The sequence below is a fragment of the Schistocerca nitens genome, chromosome 4 (genome assembly GCF_023898315.1).
Source record: "Schistocerca nitens isolate TAMUIC-IGC-003100 chromosome 4, iqSchNite1.1, whole genome shotgun sequence".
NCBI classification, from domain to species: domain Eukaryota; kingdom Metazoa; phylum Arthropoda; class Insecta; order Orthoptera; family Acrididae; genus Schistocerca; species Schistocerca nitens.
Genome location: NC_064617.1, coordinates 19,519,381 through 19,539,690, shown reverse-complemented (window position 1 = coordinate 19,539,690; position 20,310 = coordinate 19,519,381). Strand labels below are relative to the sequence as shown.

Here is a 20,310-nt window from a genome sequence, read left to right as displayed (position 1 = left end):
GCCTGTATGTTTTCGAAAGGAGATCGACTGTAGTACGAGGTATCATGAGGGAAATACTTGGCCAAAGTACATATTTAAAATATTGTGAGGCTGACACGAGATGTGTTCTGACTTCTGCTATTTAATGATTCCTACCAGTGTCTTTCAGACAATAGTTTTTCCAATGTCAATGCATGATGTAGCTTCTCCTAATACTTCCACTCTTGTGTGTTCTTTACCTAACATTGCTAACTAGTGTTAGTACAAAAGTGTTGCTTCCAGAAACACACTCTCATCCTTCTCACACTCACATCCTTCTGCAAGTAATGTCAAATGATATCTTAGTCAATAAACACTGAGAGTATCAAAAATATCATTTAAAATTTTATTCAATATGTTTAATAATTTGTTGGAGATGCTCCGAGAATTTCTCAGGGAAATGTGATAGAGTCATCAAAATGTAGGTAAAGAAAGTTTTCAGTAATGACTTTATGTTAATGTGTGTTCAGAGGAGAATAAACTGCTTCCTCACAATAAAAATAATCCACAGATGGCACATGAAATTTATGCAGTATGATTATGAATAGTTCATCACTAAACCTTGGATACTTTGTCACACTTACCCTTCACTGAGTTTCTATTTATAAGACTACAATATAGGTTGCTGTTTTAGTTCCTGTTGCTATCTGAGAACTGTGTACATTACTAGGAAAATAATGCAAAAGACTATCTGCCGTCTGAGAGAGATGACAGATGCTAATGGGCTCCTGATTCTTTATGCTTTGGTCTCACACAGTGTCAAGAGATTATCAAATGGAGATAAACCACACTCAATGCCTAAATTGACATTTTTAGGCAAAAAACTATTATAGTTAACAGATTATGTCTTTGAGCATGTCCACTTTTGGGTGACAGTGCAGAGTGAGTGATAATACAGAGCATCATAGCATTTTTGTTCCCACATAAATGAGGAAGTGTGGAGTTCCTGCACTTTTTATAGGATCTGTATATTAAGATTATGCTCTTGAGCATCAAGCAGAGGAAAGTGTACCACAATTCTTGTACAGCCCTTTCTGCATGCTACAGTTACTTTAGGCCAGCAGGAGGACAGAGTGCAGCACATGACACTTCTAATTCAAGATATCACCATCCTCAGACCAAAGATGTGTGACTGCTGACTGTTTAGCCACTCAGAGGGGAAGGACAACCAGTTCAGAGCTGGGTAGCAGTGCACAGACGTTGTATGTCTGTGCAGTGCTACCACCATTACGAACCAGCCGTAATGCAGCTCACAGCCAACCAGCTGAGCCGTCATGTCCACTGAGTGGCTGGATTCCCGGCAGGTGCGGCAGTGCTGCCACCACCACAGAGCCATTGCGTGGCAGCTTTGTCACTCCCTGTTGCTGCTGCTGCTCACCAGAAATGACAGTCGTGTCTGTCTCTGTTGTTGACGTCGCCGTTGTAGTTGAGCTCGATGACACCTGTGGTTCTTGACATTGCTGCTGTGCATCCTGGTGGAAATTTGCACTCTGATCCTGAAACACAACATATATTATATTCTCTCTATAATATTTTTTGGGAGTGGAAGTCATCTGATAAAGAAGTAAGATTTGTATAAGGGCAAATACCAAGTAACTGATTCAAAAACTGAAGCTAAAACGTTTTTTATTGACACTTTAATACAAAAAGAATTTCTTGTGAAGTCTTCAGTTACATCTTGTAATGCAATCTAGCCAATAATATCATAAGAAACATACAATATCATGGGATCTCAATCTTTTGTTTGATAAGAATAATTTTGATATTTACACAGCAATAAAAATGAATTATTCCATACTTAAGTTTTTGTATCCTGCACATAGAAAATAAAGTTAAAGCATGTCACTTGAATTCATGTAAACCTATTTTATTAACAGGTTTAAAGTTGTTCCAGCAATCATTGTTGATACTGTTATAAAACCTTTTTACCTCTACATGAGATCGCTGTTCTTGTTCGTTATAGGGAGATACAGAGACTTGGTGGGAATGTGTTGTGGAATGGACACTCTTTACAGAAGCGTCATTGCAAAGGGACCTGATCTTGTTTTATAGCAGCTATACAGTTCTATGAAATACAGGGAAAAGTCATAGTCACAGCAATATACAGACCACCGACTGGGGATACAGAAATATTCATTAATCAATTAGAAACACTGCTTAACATTCTTTTTACTGAAAGAGCCACTGTAGTTGTCTGTGGGGATTTCAACATGAATCTTATGAATGAAAATAGGCTAAAAAAACAATTCCTAAATCTATTATGTAGTTTCAATCTGTTTCCACACATACATGAACCCACAAGAATAACATATAATACAAATAGTCCTATAGATAATACAGGGTGATTCAAAAAGAATACCACAACTTTAAAAATGTGTATTTAATGAAAGAAACATAATATAACCTTCTGTTATACATCATTACAAAGAGTATTTAAAAAGGTTTTTTTTCACTCAAAAACAAGTTCAGAGATGTTCAATATGGCCCACTCCAGACACACGAGCAATATCAACCCGATACTCCAACTCGTTCCACACTCTCTGTAGCATATCAGGCGTAACAGTTTGGATAGCTGCTGTTATTTCTCGTTTCAAATCATCAATGGTGGCTGGGAGAGGTGGCCGAAACACCATATCCTTAACATACCCCCATAAGAAAAAATCGCAGGGGGTAAGATCAGGGCTTTTATTTATTTATTTATTTATTATTTGTCCCGTAGATCAAATCAGTACAATGGCTTGTACAACTGATATGGGATAAGTCAATACAAATATACAGTTTACAGGAGTCTAAAATAGTAAACAAGAATACAGAAGAAAGTTTATTTTACGTTACCTACAAAATTATGTTACTTAAAGTTACAGCTTTACAGAGAATTGTTACATGATGTGACAAAACTGACTTAACAACATTCAGCTTTGATACATTATCATGCACTAAGACAATTTTGATTCCAAATATTCCTGGATGGTATAAAAGCATTCTTTTATTAAAAGAGATTTCACTTTCATTTTCAAGTTTAACATTATTTTTTTCCAGTGATATAGTTGGTAGTAATGGATTTCTGTTTTGGGCAGTGTGAAAGGTTATTCCAATTGTCTTTTTTGCATTAATCAGCAGCCTGTTACTTTGAAGCCATCGACTTATTTAATCTGTGGTTCTATCTATATTAGATTGGAGAATTTGTTCAGGTGCAGATATGAATATAGAGGTGTCGTCAGCAAATAAAGGGTTTTTGTGTTTGGTAGGCTGTGAGGAAGGTCATTTATGTAAAGTAAGAACAGCAAAGGGCCCAGGACGGAGCCTTGGGGAATGCCTTGCTTTATGGTATGTATGGAGGAATGTACAGTGCTAGCTGTACCTGAGAGCTTAGTTTCATTTAATTCGACATACTGCTGTCGATCTTCCAGATAGCTTTTAAACCAGTCATAGGCATTTCCTCTTATTCCATAGGAATCCTTCTTGGAGGCCAGTGATGAAGTGCTCTGTCACGGGCTGCCTGGCGGCCGATCCATCGCCTCGGGTAGTTGACGTTCAGGTAGTTACGGACAGATAAGTGCCAATGTGGTGGCGCTCCATCCTGCTGAAATATGAATTGTTGTGCTTCTTGTTTGAGCTGAGGGAACAGCCAATTCTCTAACATCTCCAGATACTGTAGTCCAGTTACAGTAGCACCTTCGAAGAAAAAGAGACCAAAAACTTTATTGGCTGAAATGGCACAGAAAACGTTCACCTTAGGCGAGTCACGTTCATACTGAGTTGTTTCCCGCGGATTCTCAGTGCCCCATATACAGACATTGTGACGGTTGACTTTCCCGTTAGTGTGGAAAGTTGCTTCATCACTAAACACAATCTTTGAAACAAAAGATTCATCTGTTTCCATTTGAGCAAGGATAATATCACAGAAATCGATTCTTTTAATCTTATCAGCTGCACACAGTGCTTGAACCAATTTCAGACGATAAGGTTTCATAACTAATTTTTTTCATAGGACTCTCCATACAGTTGATTGTGGAATTTGCAGCTCTCTGCTAGCTATGCGAGTCGATTTTCCTGGGCTGCGAACAAATGCTTGCTGGATGCGTGCTACATTTTCATCACTCGTTCTCGGCCGTCCAGAACTTTTCCCTTTGCACAAACACCCATTCTCTGTAAACTGTTTATACCAACGTTTAATACACCATCTATCAGGAGGTTTAACACCATACTTCGTTCGAAATGCATGCTGAACAACTGTCGTCGATTCACTTCTGCCGTACTCAATAACACAAAAAGCTTTCTGTTGAGCGGTCGCCATCTTAGCATCAACTGACGCTGACGCCTAGTCAACAGCGCCTCAAGCGAACAAATGTACAACTAAATGAAAGTTTATAGCTCCCTTAATTCGCCGACAGATAGTGCTTAGCTCTGCCTTTTGTCGTTGCAGAGTTTTAAATTCCTGAAGTTGTGGTATTCTTTTTGAATCACCCTGTATATTATCAAATGTACGATCCACAGAAGTGGAAGTAACAAATACTGATTTAGGATTATCAGACCATAATGCTCTTGTCCTCAAAATTCCTTCAATGCCACTGGAAGAAAAAAAGTGTACTTCAGATATAAAAGAAAATATTCCGCTGAAAACTGTGTAGACTTAACGAATATCCTAACTAGTGAGTATGGGCAGTAGTGCTGTCCCTAACAAATACAATTGATGTGTATATCAAACAATGGAAAATCCAGAATGGAATGTAATAATATTAGAGAAGGAAAGTTGCTACTCACCATAAAGCGGAGATGCTGAGTCGCGACAGACACAACAAAAAGATTTACACAATTATAGCTTTCGGCCATTAACACTAGAACCGCAGCTGGGTCACTGATGACCCACTTGATAATTCTTTTGTTTGTCACTCTTTTGTATTATTGCCTAGAGTGTTAAATTTCTGTGACTTTTTATGAAATAAGGTAATTAGTGATTATACTTCATTTCACATTTTATGGCGAAAACATAAAAAAGAAATATGAAGATTCACCTAGAACTGCAGAAGGATCAGTTCTGACCTGCCTGGCGCAGTCGCTATAACAATCGCGTTTTTCATGTAGCTTCATGCCTATTGTTAGTGTGTGTTTGGTCAACAATCGCAAAACTCGTTTTTACTTCACTTCCAGCTGACGTTCCAGTTTTCAGCAGGGGACAAGCACCCAGAGTTTCGTACCACGAAAACGGGTTTAGTAGTGCATTCTGTCTGTGTAGATAGTGCTTGTAACTAACGAATATATTATGGCCAGATTTCTACGCACCGAAGAGGACATTATAAATGCTCTCAATGAGATTTTAGATAATGAATCTGAGGGCGTACCACTGCAGGAAGAATTTCCATCACCAATAGTTCCAGATTATTCATCAGAAGACAATGTTACTCTTGAGAAGGTTCTACTGAATGCTGATATGAAAGGTATGCTTGTTTATGTGTTTGTTTTATAATATTTTTTTTTATGTATATGTTGAGTAGACACTAATTTCAATTGCCACACTTATGTTTATACTTTGTTTCGTGTTGAATTTTTATAAGTTATATATTACATTTCCCCCCCCATGAACCATGGACCTTGCCGTTGGTGGGGAGGCTTGCGTGCCTCAGCGATACAGATGGCCGTACCGTAGGTACAACCACAACGGAGTGGTATCTGTTGAGAGGCCAGACAAACGTGTGGTTCCTGAAGAGGGGCAGCAGCCTTTTCAGTAGTTGCAAGGGCAACAGTCTGGATGATTGACTGATCTGGCCTTGTAACAATAACCAAAACGGCCTTGCTGTGCTGGTACTGCGAACGGCTGAAAGCACGGGGAAACTATGGCCGTAATTTTTCCCGAGGGCATGCAGCTTTACTGTATGATTAAATGTTGATGGCGTCCTCTTGGGTAAAATATTCCGGAGGTAAAATAGTCCCCCATTCGGATCTCCGGGCGGGGACTACTCAAGAGGATGTCATTATCAGGAGAAAGAAAACTGGCGTTCTACGGATCGGAGCATGGAATGTCAGATCCCTTAATCGGGCAGGTAGGTTAGAAAATTTAAAAAGGGAAATGGATAGGTTAAAGTTAGATATAGTGGGAATTAGTGAAGTTCGGTGGCAGGAGGAACAAGACTTCTGGTCAGGTGACTACAGGGCTATCAACACAAAGTCAAATAGGGGTAATGCAGGAGTAGGTTTAATAATGAATAGGAAAATAGGAATGCGGGTAAGCTACTACAAACAGCATAGTGAACGCATTATTGTGGCCAAGATAGATACGAAGCCCACACCTACTACAGTAGTACAAGTTTAAATGCCAACTAGCTCTGCAGATGACGAAGAAATTGAAGAAATGTATGATGAAATAAAAGAAATTATTCAGATAGTGAAGGGAGACGAAAATTTAATAGTCATGGGTGGCTGGAATTCGAGTGTAGGAAAAGGGAGAGAAGGAAACGTAGTAGGTGAATATGGATTGGGGCTAAGAAATGAAAGAGGAAGCCGCCTGGTAGAATTTTGCACAGAGCACAACTTAATCATAGCTAACACTTGGTTTAAGGATCGTGATAGAAGGTTGTATACATGGAAGAACCCTGGAGATACTAAAAGGTATCAGATAGATTATATAATGGTAAGACAGAGATTTAGGAACCAGGTTTTAAATTGTAAGACATTTCCAGGGGCAGATGTGGACTCTGACCATAATCTATTGGTAGATTAAAACTGAAGAAACTGCAAAAAGGTGGGAATTTAAGGTGATGGGACCTGGATAAACTGAAGGAACCAGAGGTTGTACAGAGTTACAGGGAGAGCATAAGGGAACAATTGACAGGAATGGGGGAAAGAAATACAGTAGAAGAGGAATGGGTAGCTTTGAGGGATGAAGTAGTGCAGGCAGCAGAGGCTCAAATAGGTAAAAAGACGAGGGCTAGTAGAAATCCTTGGGTAACAGAAGAAATATTGAATTTAATTGATGAAAGGAGAAAATATAAAAATGCAGTAAATGAAGCAGGCAAAAAGGAATACAAACGTCTCAAAAATGAGATCGACAGGAAGTGCAAAATGGCTAAGCAGGGATGGCTAGAGGACAAATGTAAGGATGTAGAGGCTTTTCTCACTAGGGGTAAGATAGATACTGCCTACAGGAAAATTAAAGAGACCTTTGGAGATAAGAGAACCACTTATATGAACATCAAGAGCTCAGATGGAAACCCAGTTCTAAGCAAAGAAGGGAAAGCAGAAAGGTGGAAGGAGTATATAGAGGGTCTATACAAGGGCGATGTACTTGAGGACAATATTATGGAAATGGAAGAGGATGTAGATGAAATGGGAGATACAATACTGCGTGAAGAGTTTGACAGAGCACTGAAAGACCTGAGTCGAAACAAGGCCCCTGGAGTAGACAACATTCCATTGGAACTACTGACAGCCTTGGGAGAGCCAGTCGTGACAAAACTCTACCATCTGGTGAGCAAGATGTAAGAAACACGTGAAATACCCTCAGACTTCAAGAAGAATATAATAATTCCAATCCCAAAGAAAGCAGGTGTTGACAGATGTGAAAATTACCGGACAATCAGTTTAATAAGCCACAGCTGCAATATACTAACGCGAATTCTTTACAGACGAATGGAAAAACTGGTAGAAGCCGGCCTCAGGGAAGATCAGTTTGGATTCCGTAGAAATACTGGAACACGTGAGGTAATACTGACCTTACGCCTTATCTTAGAAGAAAGATTAAGGAAAGGCAAACCTACGTTTCTAGCATTAGTAGACTTAGAGAAAGCTTTTGACAATGTTGACTGGAATACTCTCTTTCAAATTCTAAAGGTGGCAGGGGTAAAATACAGGGAGCGAAAGGCTATTTACAATTTGTACAGAAACCAGATGGCAGTTATAAGAGTTGAGGGACATGAAAGGGAAGCAGCAGTTGGGAAGGGAGTAAGACAGGGTTGTAGCCTCTCCCCGATGTTATTTAATCTGTATATTGAGCAAGCAGTAAAGGAAACAAAAGAAAAATTCGGAGTAGGTATTAAAATTCATGGAGAAGAAATAAAAACTTTGAGGTTCGCCGATGACATTGTAATTCTGTCAGAGACAGCAAAGGACTTGGAAGAGCAGTTGAATGGAATGGATGGTGTCTTGAAGGGAGGATATAAGATGAACATCAACAAAAGCAAAACGAGGATAATGGAATGTAGTCGAATTAAGTTGGGTGATGTTGAGGGTATTAGATTAGGAAATGAGACACTTAAAGTAGTAAAGGAGTTTTGCTATTTGGGGAGCAAAATAACTGATGATGGTCGAAGTAGAGAGGATATAAAATGTAGACTGGCAATGGCAAGGAAAGCGTTTCTGAAGAAGAGAAATTTGTTAACATCGAGTATAGATTTAAGTGTCAGGAAGTCATTTCTGAAAGTATTTGTATGGAGTGTAGCCATGTATGGAAGTGAAATATGGACGGTAAATAGTTTGGACAAGAAGAGAATAGAAGCTTACGAAATGTGGTGCTACAGAAGAATGCTGAAGATTAGATAGGTGGATCACATAACTAATGAGGAAGTATTGAATAGGATTGGGGAGAAGAGAAGTTTGTGGCACAACTTGACCAGAAGAAGGGATCGGTTGGTAGGACATGTTCTGAGGCATCAAGGGATCACAAATTTAGTATTGGAGGGCATCGTGGAGGGTAAAAATCGTAGGGGGAGACCAAGAGATGAATACACTAAGCAGATTCAGAAGGATGTAGGTTGCAGTAGGTACTGGGAGATGAAGAAGCTTGCACAGGATAGAGTAGCATGGAGAGCTGCATCAAACCAGTCTCAGGACTGAAGACCACAACAACAACAACATTACATTTATGACGGTGTTTCTTTGTTCTAATATTACACAATATATCCAATATTAAATTGCGTTCTAATGTGTATAACTACTATTACACTTCAATTTCCTTCAGGTAGCGGCACCCGATGGAACAACCTGAAAAGTTGGCGTATTAGGTGACTCTTCAGCTGGAAGATATGGACAACAGAATGTTTTCAAAGAAAGGACAGGACCATCTCCACATGCAAAATTAAACGTTAATGAGACCTGTTACAGTGCATGGCATCTGATGATAACGGACAAAATTTTGAAACATGTTGTAAAATGTACAGAAACTGAAGTACGTCGTGTACTGAGCTCAGATGAGTGGACTATAAAAATTGAAGAATTGGAAGCTTTTATAGCTATATTGTACGATCTGTGGTGCTATTGGAGCTAAGAGCTTAGAACTAGACACATTGTGGTCAGTGAAGTGGGGAAATAATTTCGTGAAATCGACAATGGCTCGTGACAGATTCAGAGAGATAATGCATTATCTCAGATTTGACCTTAGATCCACAAGATCAGAATGACTAAGAGAAGACAAGTTTGCTTTGGTATCAGAAATCTGAAATGAGTTCATTGTGAATGCACAGTCTAGCTACATACCGGGTCCATATATAACAATCGACGAACAGCTTTTCCCTTCAAAGTGCCGTTGCGGATTTACGCAGTTTATGGCCTCATAACCGAACAAATATGGGCAAAAGTATTGGATGGTGGTAGATAAAGACTCAAAATATATTGTGAATGCTATCCCTTATCTAGGAAAGGATGACACTAGGCAGAGTGATGAGCGTCTTAGTGACTTTTTTGTAAAAAAATTGCTGCAACCTTACCTCAGCAAAGGAATAAATCTCACATGTGACAATTTTTTCACCTCCTTAGCGCTCTCTGAGTCACTGAAAGCTAATTCTATGAGTCTTGTGGGCACAATAAATCGATCTCGCAGGGAAATACCAGTCTGTATCAAGAAGGCAAGAGAACAGTTAAACAGCACAGTATTGTTGTAAAAAGATGATACCACACTGACTGTTTATCAGGGTAAGAGTAACAAGAATGTTCTGATTCTGAGCACTGTGCATCCTTATGTGACGATTTCGGATGGTATAAAAAAGAAGAAAGATACAGTTACGTTTTATAACTGCTCTAAATATGGAGTGGACGTGGTCGACCAAATGTCTCGCAAATACTCTGTCAAAGCACCATTGAGACATTGGCCTGTTCACACATTTTACAACTTGCTGGATTTGGCTGGGATAAATGCGTGGGTGTTGTTCAATTCTCTAAATGATAAAAAATTGAAATGCAGGGATTTCATCCTGCAGCTGGGGGAGGAGCTTGCTGAGAAGTACACAGCGACTAGAAAGACTAGCATCCCTGTCAGACCTGAAGATATTCCTGACAGACAAAAAAAGTGAACACGTTGCCTTGTAAAGTCTAACTGTGAAGGAAACAAATCATTTGTAAAGTGTCACATTTGCAAGAAAACTGTGTGCAACAAATGTACATCAAAAGACTATTATTTGTGTTCATCGTGTAACGGTAGCCAGTAAAAACACTCAGCAAATACATGTAAGTTTTAAAATATAAAATTATAATTTGTGTAAACCTTGTTTATTTTTGTTAATTTCATTCTAAATTTCCTAGTGCTTCTAACAACAGATTCATTTGCAGTAACAATAACCCATTGACATAGGGGAAATAAAGGAAAAGATTGCGGGTCATTAGTGACCCAGCCTTGGTTCTAGGTGTGTCCAAATATCAGCAGTTCTAGTGTTAAGGCCTTTGTCAGCAATAGACACACACTCACACAAACGCAACTGCAGTGTGGTTTCAGTTATCTGAGAGTGCAGACGTGTGCAAATTGTGTGTGTGTGTGTGTGTGTGTGTGTGTGTGTGTGTGTGTGTGTGTGTGTGTGTGTGTGTGTGTGTGTGTGCATGCGTGCGTGCGTGCGTGCGTGTGTGTGTGTTTCCTTTTCAAATGATGCATATAACACTTTTTCTTCAATTTTCATGGGATATTTTGAAATGCACTTTCCAAAGAAGCTGTCAAGAATCACATAACATCACAATACAGAGTCCAGTTCTTGGATCACAGCTGGCATAAAAACTTCTTGTGGAACTCTAAAGAGACTAAATTCAAAACTGAAGACATCTAAAGATCCACAGTTCATAGAATATGTTAAGAATTACAAGAGGGTATATCGAAAAGTAATTAACAAGGCAAAATTTATGAGTAATGACAACTGAATAAGACAGTCTGATAACAAATCAAAAGCCATACGCCTATTGTGAAGCACAGAAAATGTCAATATTAAAAAACAAGATTTGCCAAATTACATCAACAATTATTTCATAAGTGCAACAACGTTATTAAGCTTGAAATTTACAAACCAAGAAAAACCTGAATTTCCAAAAGCTGCTTGTAGCATGAGGATAGATCCAACAGATGAAGATGAAGTGTTCAAAGTAATAAAGAGCTTGAAACTTAAAATGTCAGCAGGAGTAGATGAGATGCCTGTTTATATCATAACAATGGCAGCTGCACAAATTGCAAGGCACTTGGCATACATAGCCAACTTATCATTAGTGAAGGAGTGTTTCTGGAAAGAATGAAAATGTCAAACATGAAACCATTATTCAAAAATGGTGACAAGCATAAGGTAGAAAACTATTGGCCAATATCCCCCCTCCTTCCAACATTTTCCAAAATAGTAGAAAAATTAATGAAGCACAGAATCAACAAGTATCCAAATGACCGTAAGTTACTAAATAGAAATTAGCATAGCTTCCAGGCAGGCAAAAATACAGAAACAGCACTAATATGCTACACTGAACAAATAATCAAAATCTAGAAAAAGACAACAACACAGTTGGAATAAATTTAGATCTCTCCAAAGCATTTGACACTGTCAATCATGGCATTGTTTTAGGAAAATTGGAAGCATTAATTATTCATGGAACAGAGAAAAAAGTGGTTTGAATCATACCTACAAAACAGACCAGAACACAGATTGTAGGACTGATGTCACAATACTCCAACCACAAAAAAAATTTAGTATCAGATGGAAAAAAAGTGGAAATAGGAGTGCAGCAAGGCAGTATTCTAGGTCCCTTAATGATCCTTGTCTACATAAATGACTTCCACACCTCAGATGGAGCAGCAATGGCCATACTATTTGCACATGACACTAGTGTGATAACAGGTGCACCAAAGCAAATACTGTAAACATCTTCATCAGTAAACATCTGCTGATCAAGTAATAAAAAATGTCCACACTTGGTTCAATGCAAACCATTTGACATTAAATGCAAATAAAACAAATTATACGCAGTTTGGGGAAAATGTCAGAATGTAAATCTTGATCTGTTGTTGGGTGAGAAGGCCAAAGACAGAGTGGTATCAACAAAATTGCTGGGGATTCATGTAGATGAAAATCTTAATTTTAATGACCATGTAATGAAACTTGTGCAGAAACTTAACTCAGCCTATTTTGGTCTTAGAATTACGGTATAGGAAATGTCTTTAATGAAGAGGGTGCCAGGATGGCATATTTTGGCTATTTTCAGTCTCTTGTAACATATGGAATAATATTTTGGGGTTCCACCACTTGCCATCTAAACCAAATGTTTCTGTAACAGAAGAGGGCTATCCAAATAAAAACACACAGTCATCCACAGATATGATGCAAACCCTTATTCAATAAGCTTAAAGTTCTAACAATACCTTCCGTACATGTATACAAATAAGTATTAGGGCCCATCTTGCAGATTTTCAGACAAATGCCGACTTGCCGAACTACAATACTCAAAATAGTACACACTCCATACTCAGTGAACAAAAAGAACAGACAGATAAAGGCATGTGAGCCATACTGGTACAAAACTCTACAACATACTTCCTGCCAACATCAGGAAGTTAGAAGATGAAAACAGATTTAAAGTAGAATTTAAAGAATTTCTACTTGAACAATGTTTTCACTCGGTAAATGACTATTTAGGCCAATAAATAATTCTGATAATGTTTATATTAAGGTAAAACTGAAAACACTAACTTTCATCCGCTAAAGTTTCTGTTAATTTTGTATATCTGATGGACAGCTACTGAGTGTGGTAAAATCTTTACTCAATTATTGAAGTGAATATACGAGCTTCCTGTTCAGGGAAGACAAAAGTAAAGCCTTAGGGCAAACAGACTATGCAGTAACAATACTGTTAGTATACATGTATAAAAAGTTGTATTACTGTGTCTTGTATGACCAAGTATTATTCTTTGAAGATTTTTTGTACAGTTTTGTATGTATTATTCTTTGTACTACTTAATGTAAAATTTTGTATGTTCCTTTTGCACAAATTGTTTCCCATAAATTTCAAGTGCTTTTGGACAACATCCATACAATATTTATTGTCTGTGGATGGATAAATAAAAAAATAAAAAAAATATAGTACTGCTCAAGGCAGAAGTATTATATATTGCTAGAAGTGAGTGTGGAAATAGTGAAAACTGTATCTATTTCAAAGTTCAGTAATCACATTTTTTGGAATAACTATCAGAAGTTACCTGAATAACAATCTTTTGACCATTTAATGTTGTTTGGTACAAGGGCAATGACTTGGAACCATCAACATACTCCATGGAAGACAAGAGACCAACAATGAACAAACAAAGTAAGCACTAATTTTTAACTATAGATGTGATATGGGCCTTAGTGCAAACTAACAACAAAGTAATGGTCAACAACAACAAAGTAATGGTCAACATCATTTGAAGACATATAACTGAACAGGCAGTACTGAAGAACCCATTACAATCTACACTTGTGTGTAAATAGCTAGGGTTCCATCTGTCCTAATTTTTTATTAACAAACTGTCATAGTGTCCCTGATGACTTCTTGGGGACAGTGAAATGTCTCAGATTTTCAGTATTGTATTGTGCCTTTTTTACGTTTAAATGATCTTCTGATCTGATAGGATGTTTTCTTTCATAATAATAGACAGTTTCCCTGACATTAACTACAATGTTTTCTTTCATCTCATCATGTATTTCTCCAATCTCTTCTTCATCTGCAGAGCTAAATGGCACACAAACTTGTACTTCTGATAATTAAGGAAGACAAAAATTTAATAGATCAGAGGGTTCCGGAATTTGACAGCAGGAAAAGGAAGACAAGGAAAAACAGTAGGTGAATAGGGACTGGGGAAGGAATGACAGAAGAAGCCACCTGGTAGAATTCTGGACAGAGCATAATTTAATCATCACTAACATTGGTTTGAGACTCATGAAAGAAGACTGTATACATGGAAGAGACCTGGAAACACAGGAAGATTTCAAAGCGGGCCGGTGTGGTTGCGTGGTTCTAGGTGCTTCAATCTGGAACCGCATGACCGCTATGGTCTCAAGTTCGAATCCTGCTTCGGGCATGGATGTGTGTGGTGTCCTTAGGTTAGTTAGGTTTAAGTAGTTCTAAGTCTAGGTGACTGATGACCTCAGATATTACATCCCATAGTGCTCAGAGCCATTTGAACCAAGATTTCAAACTGATTACATAATGGTAAGATAGAGATTTTGGAACCAGATTTTAAATTGTAAGGCATTTCCAGGGACAGATGTGGACTGTGATAAAAATTTATTGATTATGAACTGTAAACTGAAGAAATTGAAAAAAAGGCAGAAAGTTAAAGGGATAGGACCTGGACAAACTGAAAGAACCAGAAGTTGTCGATAGTTTCAATGAGAGCATTAGGCAATGATTGATGAGAACAGGGGAAAGGAACACAGTCGAAATGAAATGGGTAGCTTTGAGAGATGAAACGGAGAAGACAGCAGAGGATCAAATGAGTACAAAGATAAGGCCTAGTAGAAATTCTTAGATAATGTAGTAGATACTGAATGTAATTGATGAACAGAGACAATTTAAAAATGCCACGAAAGAAGGAGGTGGAAGGGAATACAGACATTTAAAAAAATAAGATTGACGAGGAGTGCAATAGCTAAGCAGGAATGGCTAGAGGACAAATGTAAGGTTTTAGAAGCATGTTTCATTCAGGGAAAGATAGATACTGCCTACAGGAAAATTAAAAAGGCCTCTAGAGAAAATATAAGCAGCTGTATTAATATTAAGAGATCTGATGGAAAACCAGGTCTAAACAAAGAGGGGAAAGATGAGAGATGGAAAGAGTATGTAGAAGATCTGTACAAGGTAGATGTTCTTGAAGAGAATATTACAGAAAGGGAAGAGGTTGTAGATGATAATGAGATTGGAGATACAATACTACAAAAAGAAATTGACAGACCACTGAAAGACCTAAGTCAAGACAATGCCCGGGTTTTAACAAAATTCCGTCAGAGCCTTTGGAGAGCCATCCATGATGAAACTCTTCCATCTAGTGTGCAAGATGTATGGGACAGGTAATATATTCTCAGATATCAAGAAGAATATAATAATTCCAATTGCAAAGAAAACATATACTGACAGGTGTGAATATTACTGAAATATCAGTGTAATAAGTCATGGTTGTAAAATAACAACATTCTCAGATATCAAGAAGAATATAATAATTCCAATTGCAAAGAAAACATATGCTGACAGGTGTGAATATTACTGAAATATCAGTGTAATAAGTCATGGTTGTAAAATAACAACATTAATCCCTTGCAGAATGGAAAAACTGATAGAAGCTAATATTGGGGAAGATGAGCTTGGATTCTGGAGAAGTTTAGGCATACTCAAGGCAATGCTAACCATATGACTTCTCTTAGAAAATAGCTTAAGAAAAGGCAAACTTACATTTATAGAATTTGTAGACTTAGAGGAAGCTTTTGACAATGTTGGCTGGAATAACCTCTTTGAAGTTTTGAAGGCAGCAGGGGTAAAGTACAGGGAGTGAAAGGATATTTACAACTTACACAGAAACAAGACGGCAGATAGAAGAGCCAACGGGCATGAAAGGGAAGCCGTGGTCGAGAAGGGAGTGAGACAGGTTTATAGTCTATCCCCAATGGTATTCAATCTGTACATTGAGCACACAGTAAAGGAAACCACAGAAAAATTTGGAGAAGGAATTGAAGCACAGGGAAAACAAATAAAAACTTTGTGTGCTGATGAGATTGTAATTCTACCAGAGACAGTAAAGGACCTGGAAGAGCAGTTCAGTGGAGTGGACACTGTCTTGGAAGAAGAATATAAGATGTTTCCAGAATGAGATTTTCACTCTGCAGCGGAGTGTGCGCTGATATGAAACTTCCTGGCAGATTAAAACTGTGTGCTGGACCAAGACTCGAGTCATGCTTGGGTAGCTCAGTTGGTAGAGCACTTAACAATGAAAGGCAAAGGTCCTGAGTTCGAGTCTCGGTCCGGCACACAGTTTTAATCTGCCAGGAAGTTTCAAGAATATAAGATGATCATCAATAAAAGCAAAACAAGGATAATGAAATGTAGTTGAATTAAAGCTGGTGATGCCGAGGGAATTAGATCGGGAAACAAGACACTTAAGGTAGTAGACGAGTTTTGTTACTTGGTAGCAAAATAACTGATAATGGCTAAAGTAGAAAGCATGTAAAATGTACACTGGCCTTTCTGAAAAGAGAAATTTGTGAACATTGAATATAGATTTAAGTGATAGAAAGTCTTTTCTAAAAGTATTTGTGTGGGATGTAGCTATGTATGGAAGTGAAACATGGATGATAAACAGCTTAGACAGAAAGAGAATAGAAGCGTTTAAAATGTGGTGTTACAGAAGAATTCTGAAGATTAAATGGGTAGATCACACAAGTAATGAGTTACTGAACAGAATTGGGGAGATAAGAAATGTGTTGCACAACATGTAAAGACATAGGGATCGGTTGATAGGACACATTTTGAGATATCACAAGGTCACCAATTTAGTATTGGAGACAAGTGCATGGGGTAAGAGTTGTAGAGGCAGACTAAGAGATGGATACAGTAAGCAGACGTAGAAGGATGTGGGTTGCAGTAGTTATTCAGAGATGAAGAGGCTTGAACAGAATAGGGTAGCACGGAGAGCTGCATCAAACCAGTCTTTGTACTGAAGACCACAACAACAACAATTAAAGTGTTGTGTCAATTTGAGGAGCATAACACCTCATTATCTCAAAAACTTCTGTATGTCATGCTTTGATTCAGAATATGATATGAATATTTTTGAAAACTCATAGGTGCCATGGTTGCATCAACAATGTGAGATGTTCAGATTCTGGTGTTCAGTTGCCACAACAGTATTGTTGTTCACGAGTAATATATCTTGTAATTTTATAATCAGTGCTTGTACTAAAGCTGTAACTGTTTATCGATGAAACAGTTGCAGACATGGAAAAACATCTTTCAGTGCAAGAAGCCACATCTCCAAATCACACTGTGATACATAACCAAATTTTAGGATTGTGGATGATGTCACTGATAAATTGTAATGGGAAGCACTGCTCAACCAGAGGTTTTTGTACTCTCAAATGAAAAAGAAAACATGTATCATGAATACAGCTCAGTGGAAAGAAAATACATAAAACTGATTGTTTGAAGTGCTTCGGTTTGCACATTGATCAGAACATGAATTCGAAATCATATATTACAGATCATCTCAAATTAGTGTTATATGTAACTTGCTGAGTACTCAGCATTGCCCAGGTATGTATGTATTCCAATTCCATTAGCCTATCTCCTCCTTCGCTCCTTCTTTCTGTCCATCTCTCTGCCATATCCTTCCCCCCTCTTTCTGTCCATCTCCTTCACCTCCAACCCACACTCCATGTCCATCTCCACCTGCCCCACACTTTGTCCATCTGGTACTCTTCCCTCTCTCTGTCCACCTGCTCCTCCCCATTTCCCATTCTCTTTTGTCATCCACTCCTTCCCGTCTGTCCATCTGCTCCTTCCCCCTTGGTCCATCTCCTCCTCCCCCTCTAAGTCAATCTTCTCCTGCCCCTCTATCTCCTCATGACCCCCTGTCTCCTGCTTCAACCTCTCTCTGTCCATCTTCTTCTCTCTCTGCCCATCTATTCCTCCCCCTCTCTCAGTTCATCTCCTCTTTCCTGCCTCTGACTGTTTCTCCTCCTCCCTCCCTCTGCCGATCACCCTGTCTATCTGAGAACTCCTTGTCTTTCCTTTCTCTGTCCACTTCCCTCCCTCACTTTTCTGTCCATCTCCTCCTCCCCCCATTCTCTCTCCAAGTTATCATGCTCACCCAATTGGAGGTGTCTGGTCTTACCCCCAAAGTATTTCTTTCCAAATAGTCAGGTATGTATGTCTGCTTGTGTCTGTGTATGTGTGGTTGGATATGGGTGTGTGTGCGAGTGTATACCTGTCCTTTTTTCCTCCTAAGGTAAGTCTTTCTGCTCCTGGGATTGGAATGACTCCTTACCCTCTCCCTTAAAACCCACATCCTTTCGTCTTTCCCTCTCCTTCCCTCTTTCCTGATGAAGCAACCGTTGGTTGCGAAAGCTTGAATTTTGTGTATATGTTTGTGTTTCTTTGTGTGTCTATCGACCTGCCAGTGCTTTCGTTTGGTAAGTCACATCATCTTTGTTTTTAGATATATTTTTCCAAATAGTCAGTAATATGTGTACCAAGTTTGGTTGAAACTGATCCCTGCATTTAGAAGGAGTTTTTTACCCATGGCTTTGCCAATGTATGCACATGTCACATATATTTAACATATTTCACACATATCTGCACACAAATTTCATCTGTATCTCTAGAAAATTCCAACCTACATATTCTTTTTCATGCATCTCAGAGTTTATGATGTGATATGTCATGAACTAAGTGATGTACAATGATATAACTTTGTAAGTAAATTCTGCGGTGCATGTGAATTCTATCTGCAAAGTGTGCTATAATACAGTTGGTAGTAAAGAAGTAATATATTAAAACAACATGTCTGATGTGGCAGTTTTACTGCGTGAAAAGCTTTAGTGTAGTAAGTGAAAAACTCTTTACCTTTCATCATTTTGTGTGGAGTTTAGAAAGTGAGAAAAAGTATCATGTAGATTTGAAATTATGTGTAAAGTTTGTTGTAAGCCATTAAGTGGTCTCATTCTCAAATACTGGATGAATGAGGAATTGGTATTACCATGTCATTGGTTGTAGTTCCTTTTCACCCACATCCCCAGCACTTGGTTGTTTGGTGGTTCTTACCCCAGCAATTCTTTCCTGAAAGCAAGTAATATCTGTACCGACTTTGGCTGAAATCTGTCCAGTGACTTAGGAACAGATGTGGAACATACATACAGCACTACAATTATTGAACTATATGAAATAAAATCATCATAACTTCTGAACGGTTCATGTTAGGACATTCAAACTGTATGGTTGGCCATAGGGCATGATGGGAATTAGAATGCACTTGCATGGTTTCCTTTAGTGGTGAAGCCCACTGTCATTTGGATGGGTTCATCAGTAAGCATAATTGGCACATTTGGGGACTGAGAATCCGCATTTCATGATCGAGAAGTCTCTTCCTCCTCAACGGATGACTGTGGGGCGTGCAATGTCCAATCACAGAAAAATCGGTGTGATATTCTGATGTTCCTTGATGGCACAGTGACTGTCAAATGGTACGTGAATAGTTTGGAAGACAATTTCAGCCCTATTATACTATGTGATCCTTTTTTCAACAAGATGTGGTTTGTGCAAGGTGGAGTTCAGCCCCATCGAAGGAGGAGAGTGTTTGATGTTCTGGAGGAGCACTTTAGGGACTGCATTCTGGCACTGGGGCACCCAGAGGCCACTGCATGGGCCATGATTGGCTGGCACATTCTCTAGATCTGAACACATGCGCCTCCTTTTTGTGGAGCTGCATTAAAGAGAAGGCATACAGCAATAACCCCAAAACTGCTGCTGAGCAGAAAACAGTCATTAAGGAGGTCATCAACAGCATCAGTGTACTGACACTTCAGTGAGTCATGCAGAAGTTCACTATTCATCTGCATCATATCATCGCCAGTGATGGTAGGCGTGCGAAACGTCGGAATGTCTATAATGACGTTTACATGTTGAATAAAGTGTGTGCATGCCATAGTTTCTAACTAGTTATCTAATAATTAATTATTGCCCAGTATATAAATACATACGTTTTTATAATATGTATATATGTATGGACTGCTGATTTTGGTGATGAAACTATTAGAAAATTAATGTACTTTGCATACTTCCATTCACTGATGAAATAATTGTTTGAGGTATTTCCATGCATAGACACCAAGTACCCATTAAATAGAAACAATATCTGGTGTTGATTCTCAACTGTTTAAAAGATTAACAATATTATAAAAAGGATAGTTGCTACTCACCATATAGCGTGGAGATGCTGATTCGGAGATAGGCACAACAAAAAGACTATTGCAAAATAAGCTTTTGGCCAGCAAGACCATTGTCAAAAACAGACAAACAGAGACAACACACACACACACAAAT

General features: G+C 38.5%; 1 protein-coding gene across 1 annotated transcript in view; it reads right to left on the bottom strand.

Moving 5' to 3' along the window:
* Positions 1-509: 509 nt before the first annotated feature.
* The window catches only part of LOC126251374 (transient receptor potential-gamma protein-like), a 586,511-nt gene continuing 566,710 nt past the window's right edge, over positions 510-20,310 (bottom strand). The window contains exon 22 of the mRNA XM_049951758.1: positions 510-1,514. Within this exon, the coding sequence (XP_049807715.1) occupies positions 1,269-1,514 (246 nt within the window). The 3' untranslated portion in view covers positions 510-1,268. The remainder of the gene's footprint in view (positions 1,515-20,310) is intronic.